Source organism: Aotus nancymaae, unplaced genomic scaffold, assembly GCF_030222135.1.
Source record: "Aotus nancymaae isolate 86718 unplaced genomic scaffold, 86718_ANA_hifiasm-v0.15.2.pri h1tg000020l, whole genome shotgun sequence".
In the NCBI taxonomy this organism is placed as follows: domain Eukaryota; kingdom Metazoa; phylum Chordata; class Mammalia; order Primates; family Aotidae; genus Aotus; species Aotus nancymaae.
The window spans coordinates 64,581,259-64,600,382 of record NW_026988432.1 but is presented as its reverse complement, the minus strand read 5'-3'; the positions used below and the strand labels follow the sequence as shown (position 1 = coordinate 64,600,382).

Sequence of the window (19,124 nt, the reverse complement as noted above, 5' to 3'; positions counted from 1 at the left end):
TATTTTTGAGGTAGGGTAGGTTCTGTCTGTCTATCTAGCTATCTATCATCTATCTATCTATCCATCCATCCATCCATTTAATCATCTATATTTTTGCAAGCAAATGAAGTAAACATGTACTCCAGCTCTATACATCAGGGCTGGGCACCTTAGCATGAGAGAGATGAAGCTAAAAGTGCTAGAGAATTTAATTGTGTTGAGCTCTGATTCACAGCAAAACATTTCTTCTTGTCTTTGTGTAAATTGTAACTGATACTATCCCCCCAAAATGCCAGAGTAGATATGTATCTTCTATTCTTATCTGGTTTCAAGTGATAACCTCACCAATCCTTATTACTCAATACATAGATTCACATTTGCACCAAGTAATGTGCAAGGAATGCAGTTCCCAAGTACTGCCATTTGTGACGCTGGTACCTATATAAGCTATACATGATAACATTTATTGGCCTATCTGGCTTATTTTTCACAAGGTACATCAGTTTTGCTACTTGAATTATCTGTCCAAGTGATTCTCTCTCAGTAAAGAAACCTAATCAACTTTAAAAGATGTCATTAATGTTCATAATAACAAAGCATCGACTTTAAAGAATGATATTTGTTTAATAAGCTTATCTTAATCCTGCTGTGAAATCTGAACATTTTCTTCCTTCTGACAATGCACGTCTTAGCCCTCCCCACTCACAGCTCCCCCAAGGTCAGAACATCTACTACAGGAACCTCAGAACGAATGCCACAGCACACAAAGAAATTGCAAATCTTCGCCTATCAAAAAATTCTGCAAATGTCATTTGCATGTAGATTACATTGTTCTGGTGCCTAAGATTAGCCTGTGCCCCTCACTTATGAAAAGAATAAAAATGCAGTTTTCTTTCCCTTTTAGTTGGTATTAAAACTGGAAGGAGGGTTTAGTGGGCTTTGTTATCCATCAGAATGATTCAAAATTTAAAAACTCTGTTTTTATATCCATTCTTAAACTTCTCTCTTAATTCATTTATTCCTTAGGCAACAAACTTGCTTAAGCCCAGAGAACACCATTAGGAAAATAAAAATTACCTTCTATACAAAAATCGTAACAACTTAGAGAAAGAGAAGCAGAGGGGGAAAAAAATTATGTTGCAAAGATATAAACCCTTGTCAAGTGAATTAGGAAGGAGAAGTCGAACAACTGAGGATGGAACTCTTGCTACAATGAATTATTATATACCTTGAAGTCGTTTTTGTTGTGCTCCTTTTCGGAAAGGTTAGTAGTAGAAAGAGAACACAGCCGTGATACACTCGGGTTATTTATGCGTCTCAAATGCAACAGCAGCTCATGCTTGTTTGCTTATCACAGCCAGGTAATGCCATTTTTCTCCTCACCCTTCTTACATTGGACAAACGGGATTTTTTTCTGTAACCCCCTGCTGGGAATATTTCATACTTTAAATGCATTCTGCCCCACTGGGCTAACATCTTAGTTCATTTCTAGTGACATCTGACACATAATAAACCATATGATTATAAGTGCCATCTTGTCATTTTGCTGTTCAGATCATCAGCTCCTTTGAAATTCCACTGTGTGACAGACACTTTGGAATGCGGGGGTGGGGGGTGCCCTGAGCAGCACTGAGGATGGGTAGGGGGCCAGAACTCCATTGTGATCATTTTTCTGCATAACATTTGGGATAATTAGAAAAATGCTATTTTTAAAATTGAAGTTTTTAGTGCTTAGCAATAAGTGAAAATAATGAGAAGCTATTTTCACTTTTATGACTATCACACAAGACAGAATTCGGCTCTTGGAAAGTACACAGCTGAGTGATGACACCTTGTTTTTTTCCCCTGGGATCAGACCTAACTTTAAATTCTGAACACAGAAAGGGAGAATACTGGAGCTGGGATTGTTCATTTGAACCTGTTGGTATCATTCCCAAGATACATGCAGCAAACCCCTCTTATTAATAATGACTGTTTAGAGAAATTCTTTTCTCACTTTCACCCCATGCCCCAGGCCACCCACCTCCCCCATGTTGTGCTCATAATGACTGCATTATACAGAATTAAAACTCCAATCTCCTACAGAGTGGCCGCTGACTTTCTAAATTACTCCTGCAACAAACTGTGGTAAAGGGAAATGTTCTCACCTAAAATTGCAGTTGGCACAAATGGGTCTGTCATACACCGTAAGCAGGTCAATGCAGAGAAAGTAAAAAGAGAAAGAACAGTAAATGATTGATGAACAGCCCGCCCTATTTTCCGCATAGAAAGCTGTAGAAAAGCACTGGGTTACAACATCTCAAACACAGTAAGCCCTTCAAGCACCACAGATAGCAGGGACAGGGCGGACTGATTCTGACTGCCGAGGAGAGAGCACAGAGGAGACAACGGAAAAATCTGTTACCTGGGTAATAGGAATTAGGCACCGACGTGCTCAGTGTATTTGTTTTCATTGTAAAGGATGATGGTGAGGACACAGCTGTAAATAAAAGAGAGGCTGGTAAGGGGCAGCAGACAGGTCATACACTCTGAGCATAAAATGCTCTGACACCACCCACAGCGACTCCATGCTACCCACGGTGACTCTGGGACTCAGTGACGTCTACGTGGGAAATATCATCATTACCAGTTGTTTCTGAGTAGTTATTGGTCTTCTAGAAGACAAGCAACGTTTTGTCACTTAAAGACTTTTCTTACCCCCACAAATAAAGAGAAAAACCACAACCACAGCCTCCATTTTGGAAAGGGAAATTCATCAGACTTCTACTTTGACTTCTGGCCTTTGCTTATAGAAATCTGCTCTCAGACCAAGCTGAATTTTACAAGTAAAAGTAGAAGAATGTGTCTACACATGGCTTTTGGAGAATATCCCCAATGTCAATGTTCCTGTAGTTTGCTAAATCCTCTCCTTCCTCATATTTGGATATGCAGAGAACATTCCACAATGCTTTATGAAAAATAAAGGTGGTGCTCCATGCATGTTCATTAGTCTTTTAAATCCTTACAAAAATGCTTTTCTTTAAAATATTCCTCTGAAATACTCAAGACTGAATTAGAACCTGCTCTTCCTCCCTTTTATCAAGCAGGAAAGTCAATCCCATCCAATTTATCTGATTTCATTAAAAATGGGTATTTCCTATTTTTAAGAGACATTTTAAAACTATCTTCATGGATGACAGAGCCTTGGTAGAATAAATTCTTTTAAAGTAAAAAAATCCTCTTCAAATGTATTAATTGATTAGTGTTTTTAAAACAATTTAATTTCATTAAAGTATAAAGACTTGAAAGTTGCTCAAGGTGGTTAAACTTAAGTCTAAATGGTAAGTCCTCTGATGTAGTCACATGATCTGTTTGATGCTGAGTTCCTGATCAGGAGACTAATATACAATTATACCATTTTCTTTATGGGAAGCATGACCAAATCCCTGCGCATACTGGGTAATTATTCTGATGACATATTAATATATTTTAACTCTCCAGGAGCAGTCCCTTTAGAACAGTGCCTTTACCTGTGTTTATATTTTTAAAGTGTAGCATCAGTACGTGACAGAACAAGGGCCAGAACTCAGGCTGCCTGTCACTTTACAGGTATTTTTATAAAATAGAAAAGTATCATACTTATAATGCATGTTTATGGTAAGCTGCCTAGAGAAAGAGCACAATGGATGAAAATAAGAATGAAAAAAATGAGTACCAATAAAATATGCCAGGGTCAGTGAGAATAAAGCCTTTTTATTACCTGCAGATATTTTTACATGGTTGGCAGGATGTTCACAGCAGATATAAAATAACTGTGTTTATTTTCACCTTCCCATTAAAATATTTTATAAATTCTTTGGTCTTTGAGCATAAAAATTCAACCCATTCCCACTATCCATATCTATTCTCCCCCTTTTACAGCATATGAAAGCAGATAGTGCAACTCACACTTGCTTTGCTGGAGAGATTAATCCCCACTCTCATAACTGTGGTCATGCTTATTTTTAAATTCTCCAATTTCATTTTTCCCTTTGTCTCATTTCTAAAAACTGCTCACCTTGCAGCTTCCAGCACTTTCTCTCAATCCTGAAAGATCTCATGCATACCCACACTTGTCATAGGTGTGGTGCTGGCAGCCCTGTGGTCTAAGGAACATCTTTCCTGAAGCTTTCCTCCCCAGGAACTGCTGTCTTATTTCAAAGGCATCAGGAGATTATTAGGATATCTACCTTTAGGGTCACTCCCGACAGATGAGATCTGATGAGAACTCACTGTTCAAGTGGGAGGAAAATGAAAGTCTACTGCTGTGTTCATTCTGTTGGTTTTATTGAAGGGAGGCAAAAAATAATGTCTACTGGCTGATGAGCTGTGGAAGCTCTGTTGACTTCTGCAACAGTCCTTTGTGCACGAACATTTTTGGATTTCCACAGATACATTTACTTTCAAAAAAGTAACTACCTAATTAAACTTCCTGTCCAGAAGGGAATATTCTCTGTTGTTCAAACTTCAAACACCTAGAACTTCTAAAGAAGTTTCCTGCTTTTGGGGTGAGTGATTACAAGTAACCTGACTTTTGAGGAATTTCATCATGAAATACAAGATTTGGAACATTAATGGGAACATTAATGCTGGAGAATTAGAACTATCTGTGTGGTCCCTTTCAAGGAATACCTACTATTACAAAAATTCTAATCCTGTGTGTGATCAAAAGGGCTTCTCCAATTCCAGCCCACAACAAATACATCATAGATTGCTTTCTTAGGGCAGTTGAATAAATTATATATATGTATTTTTAAATGAAAAGCATAATATCTGCTACCAAAAAAAAAAAAAAAAGTAGAGAGGGCTGGGCGCAGTGGCTCACACCTGTAATGCCAGCACTTTGGGAGGCTGAGGTGGGCGGATCACCTGAGGTGAGGAGTTCAAGACCAGCCTGGCCAACTGGGAGAAACCCTGTCTCTACTAAAAAAAATCCAAAATTGGGCGTGGTGGAGCATGCCTGTAATCCCAGCTACTTGGGAGGCAGAGGGAGGAGAATCACTTGCACCCGGGAAGCAGAGGTTGCACCATTGCACTCCAGCCCGGGCAACAAGAGCGAAACTCCATCTCAAAAAAAAAAAAAAAAAGCAGAATTCTATGAAAAAATGGAAAGGAGCTTGGGTACATTGAGACCCCACAGCTTCTATTGCCTGAACTGAAAATGACTGGAAAGGGTAAAGAAAGAAGGCCAAGAATGAAAGCAACAGTGCTGCCCGGCCACTGGTGCCGAAGCAGCGTCTGTGCATGCTCCGCTGGGCCACGTGTGCATGTAGTACAAACGGATGTAGGAGGATAAAGTGGGACAACTGCAGCCACTACAAGCAGAAAAATAGAAGAGACTGAATTCCAGAGCTTAGCAGCGCATAGGAGAACGCGAGGCTCAGGGGCAGGCACATGTGTTGACCACACTGTGATCTGGAAGAGGAGTGGAGGGGAGCTGCAGGCCCACACTGATCACAGTGAGTATCAGGACACCAGTCCACACTGTCCAAACTCCTCCCAGTCGCCCCAACCCAAGATACCATTTCTGTGCTCCTCACGGCCAGAAGGCCCACCAGCCTTTATGAATATTATTATTTTTTGGTAACAGGAACAGCTGCACTTTAATTCCATCCCCATGCTGACCAGCATCCTGCTTATGAGGTCAGGTCTGATACAGAAACCCCCGACTTGAACTCACCAAAGTGTTCCCTAAACCACAGAATGAGGTACCTCCCTCTGGTTTCCGAGAAGATCACCAGGGATAAAACAACTGCTCCTTTTGTGCTTGATATAATCAATCTAATTGTTAGTTTCCTGAAATAATGCCTTCTACCTGAATCACAGGTAGTAGCATGGGAAGGCAGTAGCTGAGGTTGATTTATGCACCTGGTGTGAAACATAAGCCTTGTGAAGCTGAAATACACTTCAATTTATTAATTGCCACTAATAGCCCTATAATAAAGGCAGAACCTGTCAGCTAAACAAATAAACAATTAACTTGTTACTGCCATTTAGTGAACTGTTTTTATAACAGGCTTCCTGTTTGTAATTCCACACCTGGATAGTTTACAAATGGGATCTAAACAAGATGAGAAGCAGGTGCCTTCTTCCACTAGAGAAGGAAAGCTTCCTGTCACTGCTCTCTAAATCTTTACAGAAACTTCACTGTGGTTTTCTGGACTCTCTGTCCTGGTCCTATCACCTTTACAACATCTCTGCTAAGCAATCCGTGGCACACAGAGTTTTCAGGATCACTGAAAATGACTGGAGAAACACATATGGCATAAAAATTCTTTGGGAAGTTTTTTTTTTTTGCAATCCCCTTGTACCACACCTGGATTCTTGGAAAACCAGGGCAATGTATTAAAAGCCAAGAAACATATGCACTTACATCTCCCATTCAGATTGTGCGTGTCCATGAATGAGAAAGCCTCATCGCAGTTTGTGCCCTGCTCAGCATAGCTCTTGTCCATTGAGTTCACCATCACAGTCATCTCCTGTCGGGTGCTGCTCATGGTCTCCTTCCGCTTCTTGGCCAGTTTCCTTAGGATAAAGAGTTCAATTATGTAGGTATGCATTTGCATGGGATACGGAGCTTTGGCATGTATACTGACTGATGTTCAGAAATGACATCTGCTGAATTAATCCTATTCATGATGCCTTCTTTGTGGCAAGCACTCTGCCAGGCTGCAGATACAGAGATGAAAAACATGTACTATCTTCAAAAAATAAACAACACCCTCAAATAACCAGAAAGACAAAACATCATTATGTTTCTCCTACTATAAGCTAGATTAAAATGACCAATTAATCTACTACAACACAATCATAATCTGCTAACTATTACACCCCTAGAGTTATTAAGTTTTCACTAAATTATTATCTACATCACCATATACAGTGTCAAAGAGAAGACTCCCCTGAGTAAATATTTTCCAAGCAAAAATGAAATAAGAGATGAGTCTAAAAGGCACATTGTTTAAAGAACAGAACTAGGTGAGGAGTCAAGAATATGTAACTGGAGTATGTGCATACAGGGAGCAGAACCTGACACAGAGCCTACAGAGCTCAGAAAGCTCAGGCCGTAGGAGGATCAAGGGAAAGTACTTAATTCTCAAAAGGCTATGACCCTGTCCCCAAACCCAAATGAAACCAAATTAGTTCCCATCAAGCTTTGTCAATCTCTACAGAGCAGAAGGTTAAAAAATGTCATGTTGCTGGGTTCCCTGCAAAGTTCAGCAGAAGTAAGACTTCATTGTTCCCTTTCAGTGGAAGAGAATGCAAAAAAGGTAGAGAGATTTCTAATTCTTTTGGAGACACAGGTTAATCCCAGCTTCTGCATCCCGCTTACTGACCACCAAAAACTCATCATATAAAATTACTGGCACCTGTACAAAAGCCATTAAGACTTTAAGGGAAACTAACGTAAATAAACAGAAAACACAAATTTTTATAGATTTTACTACCAGAGGTTGGTTTATGTACCCAAGACAGGCAAGATTAGAATTAGAGATGCTTAAAGAGAAGGTATTCAACACCCACAGCACCATAATACCAAAAATACTATGTCCTAAAATATTTTAATTGTGCCCAAGCACCTAGCAGCATCTATGAAAGAAAACCACACTTTCTTCTAGTAAATCATCTTGACACTGATTGACCGAGAACACAGTAGAATTTAAAATAAGCCACATAATCAAAATCACAACCATATTAGGTGATTGCTAATGCAATGTAAGGCACTGAAAACATAAGACCATACGGATAATCTTTATTATCATTTCTAAATGACACATAATCCAAATGCTTTCTTGCCTGTAGTTACAATAATATTTTAATTTCATACTTTGAAGGCAGAAGGGTTTCATTAATAAGTTGCCTTTTTATTGCTAAAAGTTGTTAGAAAAAAGATAAATTTTTAAACAGAAAAATGAAAATCACTTATAACATCTCTGACAGTGTTAAAGTTACACAGATTTTGAAAGGTGAGCCAGCATGACTCCTCTGGGCACTGATACCACCCCTCTCTGGCCTTGCGTGGATCATGATCATCCCCCTCCAGGCCTCTCTCCTCCCAGCCAGCCATGCTAGTTGAGCCTGGATGTTCTCAACACATGTTCTGGACAGGGAGCACTGGACTCTATCTCCATAGCTGCACTTAAATAATTTTCTCTCCACTTCTGAATCTGCCAGATCACTGGAAAACCATTCTTAGGCCAGGTCTCCCCAGGAATTCTGAAGTGGAGGATTGAGATAATTAGCTCCACAATTCTGGCAAAATGCCTATTTTTGCTTGAATTTCTTTGGACTGATTTATGCCAGTAATTGCCACAATATTCTTTTTTGATCAGCCTGTAAAGAGAAGCATCATGTACTTTACTAGGCTTTCCTCTCTGCCTTTTCTTGCTTGAATTCCTCTAATCCTAAAGGTTAGGAAATGATAGCCACTGCACTTCTTGTGCAGTTGGCCAGAACGGATATATGCACCAATAAAAGTTATGCTTATATGGGGGAAAAAATCTCCCTTCTAATCCTCCACATGCATAAACTAATTTCAGTGATGTCACACTAATCACTTCATTGCTGATCTTTAAGCACAAAAGAAGCACAGTAAAGACTGTGAGAGCATGCTCAAATCAAACAGAGGTCCAGGCAGACACCTGCAGCTTTAAGCTCATATCCACAGGACATATGTCCATGAACCACCTTCTAAATCCAGCTCTCAATGTCTTCTGCAAGCCTGCATGCATTAACCCTACACATTAGCCACCTTTTTACTTTCAGCAGATGTCACAAACACGAATGTCTCCCTGGGGCCAGGCAAGCAATGTAACCTTCCAGGTTCAAGTGATTCGCCTGCCTCAGTCTCCCAAGTAGTTGAAACTATAGGTGTGCACCACCATGCCCAGTTGTTTTTCTGTATTTTTAGTAGAGGCGGGGTTTCGCCATGTTGGCCAGGCTGGTCTCAAACTCCTGACCTCAGGTGATCTGCCCACCTCACTAAGTGCTGGGATTACAGGCATGAGCCACTGTGCCTGGCCACCAAATTGCTTTCAAATACACATCATCTATCACCCCCGAATTCAATATGCTTCTTTGAAATAGTTTACTAGTGCCTAGCCAATGCTTTACACAAGGCTGATGACACAGGGACAGAAAGTGAGCAAGTGCTATACGGAAAATGATGCTGACAGACCTGCTCCATGCAGCGTTGCCACACACTTTCAATTTACAAAAAATACAATATACGCAAAAGAGCAATAAAGTGAAGAACAATAAATCAAGGTACCCTGTACAGGTCAAATGCTCTTGTCCATAATTATAGATGGCTGAAAAGAGTTACATCGAGAAAGAGACTCATCACTGTGGATAAATAGCAGTTTCTCTCTTTTTCTTTCTCCTTCTTTTGAGCCTTGTGTTTCAGATCTTACTTTTTTCAAGTGAAAACTTGGAACACTATCAGAAAAGCTTTGTGAACTTAATGATCAAAGTCTTTTGTGTAGGAAAACTGAAGTTGAAACAATTTTCTTTGCAATCTTATATAAAGACACAGTAAATTTATTTTCCATTTTGATTTACAACAAATGGTTTGCTTAAAATATTTTAATCTCCATCTCCAAACTTGCACTGCATGAATCTCAAAGGTCCTTAGTAATTAAAAAAAATAAAGGTTCTTACCAACATCTATAAATAGATCATAAAAAATTAAAGAAATGACTTGGTGGTTTCTAGTCTGGCATGAGAGGAGCTTGGAAGTCATCACTTTTTCCGAACAAGTCAAAGCTGAAAAAACTGGAAATCAACAATTTTTCTTAGGTGTGTCAGAGAACTGAAGTCACAGGCAAACCACTGCCTCTCAAATTGGAGGGACCAAAAGCTAAATACAGAGAATTACAACTTACTGGAGCTAAACTTCAGGAACAAAAACCTCTGAGAGAACCAGACCTGGCCAAGAAAACCTAAACTGTAGCTGACAAACTGCTGGAGGCTCAGCGTGGACACGACTTAGAGGTAATAACTCCGGGGGGAATTAGTCTTAAGGGGGCCTGCACATTTCTGTGAGTTTTACTTCCAGGAACCCTATCAGGTTTTCACAGTGAAGATTTAGACAAATCCCCTCAGGTGTCCAGGAAGAAGCAGTGGAAAGTAGCCACTTTGAAATACATCAGCATGTTCATTCTATTCTTAACAAAGCCTGCTCGTAAGAGAAGCTATGTTTACCAGCCCCTAACCTGCCAGTTTTCTCAGAGCCTAATTGACCTGGGGCAAGAGAAATACAACTCCAGCCCACGTTAGCCACCCTATCCCAACTAACAGTGGGGGAGAAGGATACTGAGAAGTACTTGTGAAGTCCACAGTCCAGAGGCACAGGTTCACTATCGACTAAGACCTAATCATATGACTACAGAGTGCCTCCTTTCCCCCCACACCTTACACTATGTTAATAAAGGCCTATTTACCACAGTTCCTGTTATTGAATACATCATGTATAGCTTCACGAAACACATACACACACACACACACACACACACACACACACAGAGCAAACAACAGAACTGGACTCTTGATATGGCAGAGGTGTTGGAATTAACAGAGCGGGAATTTAGAACAACAACGATTAGTATGCTAAGAGCTCTAATGTCTAACAGATAAAGTAGACAGCATGCAAGGACAGACAGGTGATATAAGCAGAGAGATGGAAATTCTAAGAAAACCAAAACAGAAATGCTAGAGACAAAAAACACTGAAACAGAAATGAAAATGCGTGTGACAGTTCATTAGCAGACTGGAAATTGTTGAGAAAAGAATCTCTGAGCTTGAAGATTATCTCTGTAAAAAGCTCCAAAACTGAAAAGCAAGAGAAAACAAACAAAACAAAACCACACAAAACATCAGAATACCCAAAACCATGGGGTAACTACAAAAGGTGTAACTTACATGTAATAGGAATACAAGAAGGAGAAGAGAGAAGGGAACAGAATAAATGTTTGAAGCAATAATAACGATTTCCTAAAACTAATGTTTGAAGCATGTCACTTATCTTCCAAGCATTTTGGATTTTTTTCAGCTATCTTTCTGTTATTGATTTCTAATTTTACCAAATCACAGATCCAGGAAGCTCAGAGAACATCAAGCAGGATAAATGCCAAAAAATCTACACCTAGTAATATCATATTCGAATTGCAGACAATCAAAGATAAAGTCTTGAAAAAAAATCCAAGGGGGGAAAACCACTCACAGAGGAGCAAGGATAAGAATTACATTGGACTTCTCCTCAGAAACCATTCAAAAATGAACAAGGTGAAGTGAAATATTCAGTATGTTGAAGGAAAAAGCTGCCAATCTAGCATTATGTATCCCATGAATTTATCCCTCAAAAGTGAAGGAAAATAAAGACTTTCTCAGACAAAATTGAGGGAATCTGCCAATAGACTTCCCTTTCATGAAATACTAAAAAGTTCTTCAGAAAGAAGAAAAATGATAGATCAGAAACTTGGCTCTACAAAGAAAAAGGAAAAACATGAGAGAAGGAATTATTAAAAGTAAAATGAAAGCTTTTAAAAAATTATTAATTGATACAGCTCAAAGAAGTATGTTCAAAATAATAATAGCAAGAAAGTATCTGATGATTATACCTATGGATAAGTGAAATGAGTAACAGCAATGAGATAAGGGACAGGAGAGGAAAATTGAACACTTTGCTATTTTAAGAACTTTCACTACCTGTGAAGTGGTATAGTGTTATTTAAAGTAGACTTGGACTTGCTGTAAATGTATGTGAACTCTAGGGCAGCCACTGAAAAAAGTAACAAAACATTAAACTAATAAAGTAGACAAAATGGGATAATATAAAATGCTCCATTAAAACCAAACAAGGCAGTAAAAGAGTGGGAGAAATAGGAATAAAGAAAGAATAAGAGCAGCAAATAGAAAATAGTAAAAAAAGAAAAAAGAAAAAGAGAAAAAGATATTCAACATTATCAATAATCATTTAAATGTCAGTAGTCTAAATATACCAGTTAGGCCATACACTAGGTGGCTTACACCTATAATCCCAGCACTTGGGGAAGCCAAGGGAGGTGGATTGCTTGAGCTCAGGAATTCAAGACCACCCTGGGCAACATGGTGAAACCCATCTCTACCAAAAATACAAAAATTAGCCAGGTGCAGTGGCAAATGCCTGTAATCCCAAGTTCTTGGGAGGCTGAGCTGGTAGGATTGCTTGAGCTCAGGAGGCAGAGGTTGCAGCAAACCAAGTTTGTGCTACTTCACTCCAGCCTGGGCAACACAGTGAGACTCCATCTCAAAAAATAAATAAATTAATTAATTAATTAAAAGGCAGATTATCAGATTAAAAGACTCAACTATGTATGATCTATAAGAAACTTATTTAAATATGAAGACACACATAGTTTAAAAGTAAAGAGATGGAGAAAAATGTACCATGCTAACACTAATCAAATGAAAACTGGAATAAGCTATATTAAATTCAGACAGAACAGACTTTAGAGCAAAAACAATTACCAGGGATAAAGAAGAGCATTATATAGTGATAAAAGTGTCAGTGTCTCCAAGAAAACATAAAATTTTTTAATGTGTATGCACCTATAACATAGTGTCAACATATATGAGGCAAAAAGTGATATAATTGCAAGGAGAAATAGATGAATCCACTACTATAGTTGGAGACTTCAACCCCTCTGACAGTAATGGACAGCTCAGCAGGCAGAAAATCAGTAAGGACATGGTTGAATTCAAGAGCACCATCAATCAGCTGGATATTACTGACATCTTAAGAATCCTTCATCCACCAGCAGCAGAATACACATTATATTCAAACTCACCAGGTGCATTCACCAGATAGACACATCATGATCCATTAAACACAGTTTAACAAATTAAAAATAACAGAAATCATAGAATGTCTGCTGTTGTACCACAACGGAATTAAATTAGAAATCAGTAACAGAAAAATGGCTGGAAAAATCCCTAATACTTGGAAGATAAAAGACGCATTTTAAATAAAACATAGCTCAAAAAAGAAATCTCAAGAAAAATTTAAAAAATATTTTGAACTAAATGAAAATTAAAATACAAATCATCAAAATTTGTGGTATGTAGCAAAAGAGGTGCTTAGAGTGAAATCTGTAGCAATGAATGCATATATTAGACAAAAAGAAACATCTAAAATCAATAATCTAAGCTCCCACCTAAGGAATCTAAAAAGATAAAATTAAATCTAAAGAAGGCAGAAGAAAAAAAAATTAGTACAGAAATCAATGAAATAGAAACAGGAAATCAATAGAAAAAAAAATCAACAAAACCGAAAGGTGGTACTTTGAAAAGATTAGTAAAATTGATACACCTCTAGCCAGGCTAAAAAAAAAAGAGAGAGAGAGAGAGAAGACACAGATTACTCATATTAGAAATGGAAGAGGGGACATTACTACAGATCCCATGGACATTAAAAGGATAACAAAGAATATTATGAACAATGCTATACCTACAAATTTGATGACCTGGTTGAAACAGACCAGTTCCTTGAAAGGTATAATCTTCTAAAACTCACCCAAGAAGACACAGACAATCTCACTAGGCCTACAGCTGTTAAAAAAATTGAGTTAATAATTAGTAACTTTTCAAAGCATGAAGCACTAGGCTCAGATGGTTTCACTGTTAAATTCTACCAAATACTTAATGCAATTATACCAATTTTCTACCATGTCTCCCAGAACATAAATAGAGAATACTTCCTAGCTCATTCTAAAAGGCCAGTATTATCCTAATACCAAAACCAAATACATTACAAAAATGGAAAACTGCAAACCATAATTTCTCATGAAAACAGATAAAAATCTTCAACAAGTATAGCAAACGGAATCCAACAATTTATAAAAAGAATTATACACCATGACCAAGTAGAATATATTTCAGGTATGGAAGGCTAGTTCAACATTTGAAACTCAATAAATGCAATCCATCACACTGACGGGCTATGGAGGAAAAGTCTCATGGTCATATTAATAGATGCAGAGAAAGGATTTGACAAAATCTAATACGGAGTAGTGATAAATGTTTTCAGCAAAGTAGGAACAGAGGGGAACACTCCTCAACTGGATTAAAAAAGGTCTACCAAAACCTATAGCTAACATTATACTTAATGTTGAGAAAATAAATGCTTTTCCATAAATATTAAGATCAAGGCAAAAACGTCCTCTCTCACCAACACTTTTCAACATCTTCTTGGAAGTCTTAGTTAGTTAATGCCATAAGAAAAGAAAATGAAACAAAACATCAACAGGTTAAGAAGGAGTGAATCAAACACTCTTTGTTCACAGATGACATGATTGTCTGTGTAAAAAAATCTGAAGGAACCAACAAAATAAACTCCTAGTACTAATAAGCAAATGTAGCAAGGTCAGGATACAAGGTTACTACACAAAAGTCAATACTTTCTTATATTGTCAGCAATGAACAACTGGAATTTGACATTAAAAATGTAATACCATTTATATTAGCATCTCCAGAACTGAAATATTAGGCATAAACGTAACTAATATGTATAAAAGCTATATGAGGAAAACTGCAAAATTCTGATGAAAGAAATCAAAGAACTAAATAAATAGAAGATTTAATACTGTCCACATGTCAATTCTTCCCAAATAGATCTGCAGATTCAGTGCAATCCTAATCAAAATCCTAGAAACTTATTTAGCGTTATCAACAAACTGATTCTATATGGAGAGGCAAAAGACCCAGAATAGCCAACACAATACTGATGAGAAAAAAGTTGGAAGATTGACACTATCTGACTTCCAGACTTACTATAAAGCTACAGTAATCAAGACAGTGTGGTGTTGGTGAAATATGGGACAAACAGATTACTGGGACAGAACAGAGAGACCAGAAAGAAACCTACATGAATATGGTCAACTAACAAAGGAGCCAGGGTACTACAGTGGACAACAAATGGTGGTGGAACAGCTAGACATCCACATACAGAAAAGTGAATCTAGACACAGGCCTTATACCCTTTAGAAAAATTAACTCAAAACGGATTATAGACCTAAATGTAAAATGCAAAACTGTGAAACTCCTAGAAGATAAAATAGGAGAAAATCTAGATGACGTTGGGCATGGCAATGACTTTTCAGATAAAATATTAAAGGCATAATCCATGAAATAAATAATTGATAAGATAGACTTCTTTCAAATTAAAAATTCCTGCTCTGTGAAAGGCATTGTCAAGATAGAAACCATAAACTTGGAGAAAATATTTGTAAAAGACACATCTGGTAATGATCCAGTATCCATAATAGACAAGTAAGTCTTAAAACTGAACAATAAGAACACAAACAACAGGATTAAAAAATGGGCCAGAGACCTTGATGCCTCACCAAAGATGTACAGATGGCAAATGAGCATATAAAAAGATGCTCTGCACCATATGTTATAAGGAAAATGTAAATGAGAACAACAAGATACCACCACACATCTGTTATAAGACCAAAATCCAAAACATTGATATCACCAACTGCTGGCAAGAATGTGGAGCAACAAGATCCCTTGTTCATTGTTGGCAGGAATGCAAAAGGATATAGCCACTGTGAAAAACATAGTGGCTTACACCTGTAATCCCAGCAATTTGGGAGGCCAAGGCGGGCTGGTCATTTGATGTCAGGAGTTCAAAATCAGCCTGGCCAACATGGTGAAACCCCATCTCTACTAAAAATACAAAAATTAGCCAGGTGTGGTAGCACATGCCTGTAATCCCAGCTACTTGGGAGGCTGAGGCAGGAGAATTGCTTGAGCCCGGGAGGCAGAGGTTGCAGTGAGCTGAGCTCGTGCCACTGCACTCCAGCCTCAGTGACACAGTGAGACTCCATGTCAAAAAATAAATAAATAAATAAAAATAAAGGAAAAAAAAACCAGTTCGGCAGTTTCCTGTAACATTAATAAAGTTGGAAGATTGACACTATCTAACTTCCAGACTTACTATGAAGCTACAGTAATTAAGACAGCGTGGTACTGGTGAAATAAGAGACAAAACAGATTACTGGGACAGAACAGAGAGACCAGAAAGAAACCTACATAAATACAGTTAACTGACAAAGGAGCCAGGGTACTACAGTGGACAACAAATGGTGGTGGAACAGCTAGACATCCACATGCAGAAAAGTGAATCTAGACACAGGCCTTATACGCTTTAGAAAAATTAACTCAAAATGGATTATAGACCTAAATGTAGTATTTCATGATTCCAACTACATAACACCCTGGAAGAGGCAAGACTATGGAGACAGTAAAAGGATTAGTGATTGTCAGAGGTTAATGGGAAGGGAGGAAGAAACAGGCAGAGCACAGAGAAGGTTCTGGGCTGTGATCTTATTTATCTGATATATAATGCAGGATGCATGTCATTATAGAGTTGTCAAAACCCACAGGAGGTGCAATGCGAAGAGTGAACGCTGATGTGAACTATAGCCTTTGGGTGATAATGATGTGGCAGTGTAGCCTTACGGATTATGATAAATGAGGAGACTACGTGTGTGTGTGTTGGCAGGGGGGTGTAAAGAACTATATGGGAACTCTGTATTTTCTGCTCACTTATGTTGTGAAACAAAAACTGCTCTATAAATAAAGTTTATTAAACATTGCAATACAGTTTAGAAAAATAATTGGAGGCAGTAAAAACTGTCATAGCTCAAAAACTGCAAAGTAGAATAAAGGTAGGACAGGAGAGAAATGTGGGGTGACTTCAAGTTAAAGGAATGGTTATTACACTTCATGCTTATCATACTCTAATATTTCCTGAATATTTCTTTTCTAGAGTAAAAATTTTAAAAAGTATTAAATGGAAATAAGGGAAATGGAAGAAAACTTCTTGGTAAGTTATGTTTATGATGGGTATGAATCACAACCGATAAAGAAAACATGGGGAAGAATGAACTCTTCAGCAATGGGTCCTATGGGAGAGCTGCAGGACAAACTGCTGCCAACTAGCAGAACAAAGTGCCACATGGCTGGAAGGAAGAAGAAATCACTTCTCCTCCAATTTCCCGCTCTGAAACCGGTCTGAGTGGCAACTGGGAGAGGAGCAGAATGGATGGGCCCGTTTGCCATAGGTATCAGTAGATTCAATATGGATGCTGCTCACACGCCTGGTTTACTAGCATTCAAGGTCACAGGCCATGGTTCACCAGAGCCTGACTGCCCACACCCTCTGTGACAGACTCTCCCATGCTAGGTTATGTCAACAGATTGTCACTGCGGAAAGACTTATTAGCACTGACCCAAAGATCACCGTTGCCCATAGAAAAGATGTTTTTCAAATTATCTTCCTTTCAAATACTACAGGGATGGCAAAACTCAACGGAAAGGTAAATCACATATAGACTAAGAATGAAAGGGTAAATGGCTCTCTGGTCCTGGCTTCTACAATTAAGTGTGTGCTTAGACTTAATTAAGGGCTGCAATAGGAGCTGGAACTAAGAATAAGTGTTTATTTTTTCTTAAAGAAGGGATGAAATTATTGTTGGTTTAGTCTAACAATGCATACATTATACCAAATTACAAGATCTGGTTAAATAAATCAGAATGAATAAGAGGTTGTCACGTTAAAGATGGATCTGTAAGAATTACCAGATCATGTTGCATTTAAACGTAAAATTTTAAGAAAAAAATGTAGTGCTCTGACATTAATTATTTCAATTCAAAAGTAATTATTTCAATTCAAAAGCACTAGAACTGCAACTGTTGACAGAAACACAATATGAAAATAATAATTACAAAAATGTAGGTAGGACTTCAGACTAGCCACGCCAGGTACTTTATGTTCACTAATTCTTTTAACTCTTATAACAGCCCAATGAGGAAACTGCCGTTATTATCCCTATCTTTACAGAGAAGGAAACTGAGGCACAGTGGTACTAAGCTGTCCGCGGCCACATGGCTACAGAACTTTAGACATCTGGCATTGCTTTCCCATGTTGAGATAAAATGATCTCTATGAATCCATCACTGGCATCACTAGTTACACTTATGGCTGCTTATGTCTGCACACTGTCCATAAAGTTTCCAGGTTTCCAGCTGGGACTTTATAGCTGTTGACCAAGGTGAAAGTGCTCTTCTAACATCACTAACTGTACCATCCCTTAAGAAGTCCACTCTCTTACAGACAACACACTACGGAGGGTGCACACTACCTACCACTAGTCACTCTCTGTTCTTCATTCGCTAGGTAACAGACATATGTTTATCACAAAAAACAGTTCTTTTTTTTTTTAAGACAAGTCAGGGTTTTTATCTTTGTTGGGCTTCTGTTTTAGAGTTTACCTCTTCACACCATAGGATGAGATCAAATGACAGGACTCTCAGAAAGGCTGATAGGCTAAAAAGAAACCAGAGAGGAGGACTTGGATATGTATCTTCCCACCTCGCCAACTGAGAAACGGGTATGGATTTTATTCACATATCACTTTAGGCTACAGCCTTATTTCAGATGACCTAGTGGTAACGATGTCATACGATGAATCACTGGTGAGTAAGGGTGTCTGCAAATGAACTTGCACCAGGGCAAAAGCAGCAAGAGCTGTGTGGATCTCTCCAGCAAGTAACTGTCATGATCCCTTGGTACATGTGTGTATACACACATATATTACCATGTGTACTTCACATTGGAAGGTTCAGATAATAATAATAGTCATATTATACAACTATAATAAAAATTAGTCTTTCACAAACCTGTAAGTTGAAAATCAAATATTTGGAAAAGGTTGGCTTTCTTTTAAAAAAGTTGAAATTACATGTATTACCATCTATGATCACCTCAAAACTATGACACAAATGTCTTGCATGACTCTGAGATAATAGTTGTTAAGTTACAATAAACAAGTGAATCATGATGATGTTATTTATGGCAACAAAATTCAAGGAATCATAAGTTAAACCAACATGTGAGAGAAAAAATATACCCAATATCCTTATATATTAAATAATTTTTATTTTTGGAAGTAAAAATTTAAGAATAGAACCTGCTGTTTTCTGGAGAAGGCAAAAGTGCCTAAGGTTTTCTAACAGTAGAGCATTCAATGGCTTAAAAGGAAAGGTTTTCCTACTCTTTAATTTCAAAAGTATCTCTGGTC

The 19,124-nt window shown here is 38.1% G+C and overlaps 1 protein-coding gene across 8 annotated transcripts in view; it reads right to left on the bottom strand.

Annotated features, from left to right (window-relative positions):
- The window catches only part of PTPRM (protein tyrosine phosphatase receptor type M), an 849,557-nt gene that overhangs the window by 153,244 nt on the left and 677,189 nt on the right, over window positions 1–19,124 (bottom strand). For 5 of the 8 annotated variants that reach the window (XM_012446821.3, XM_064379418.1, XM_064379419.1 and 2 more), the window contains 2 exons: window positions 6,371–6,522; window positions 2,384–2,458 (listed from right to left, as the gene is read on the bottom strand). In XM_012446821.3, coding sequence (XP_012302244.1) covers window positions 2,384–2,458; window positions 6,371–6,522 — 227 coding nt within the window. Of the gene's footprint in view, window positions 1–2,126; window positions 2,154–2,383; window positions 2,459–6,370; window positions 6,523–19,124 lie in introns of all 8 variants that reach the window. The other 3 variants (XM_012446813.3, XM_064379420.1, XM_064379421.1) reach the window with 1 other exon arrangement.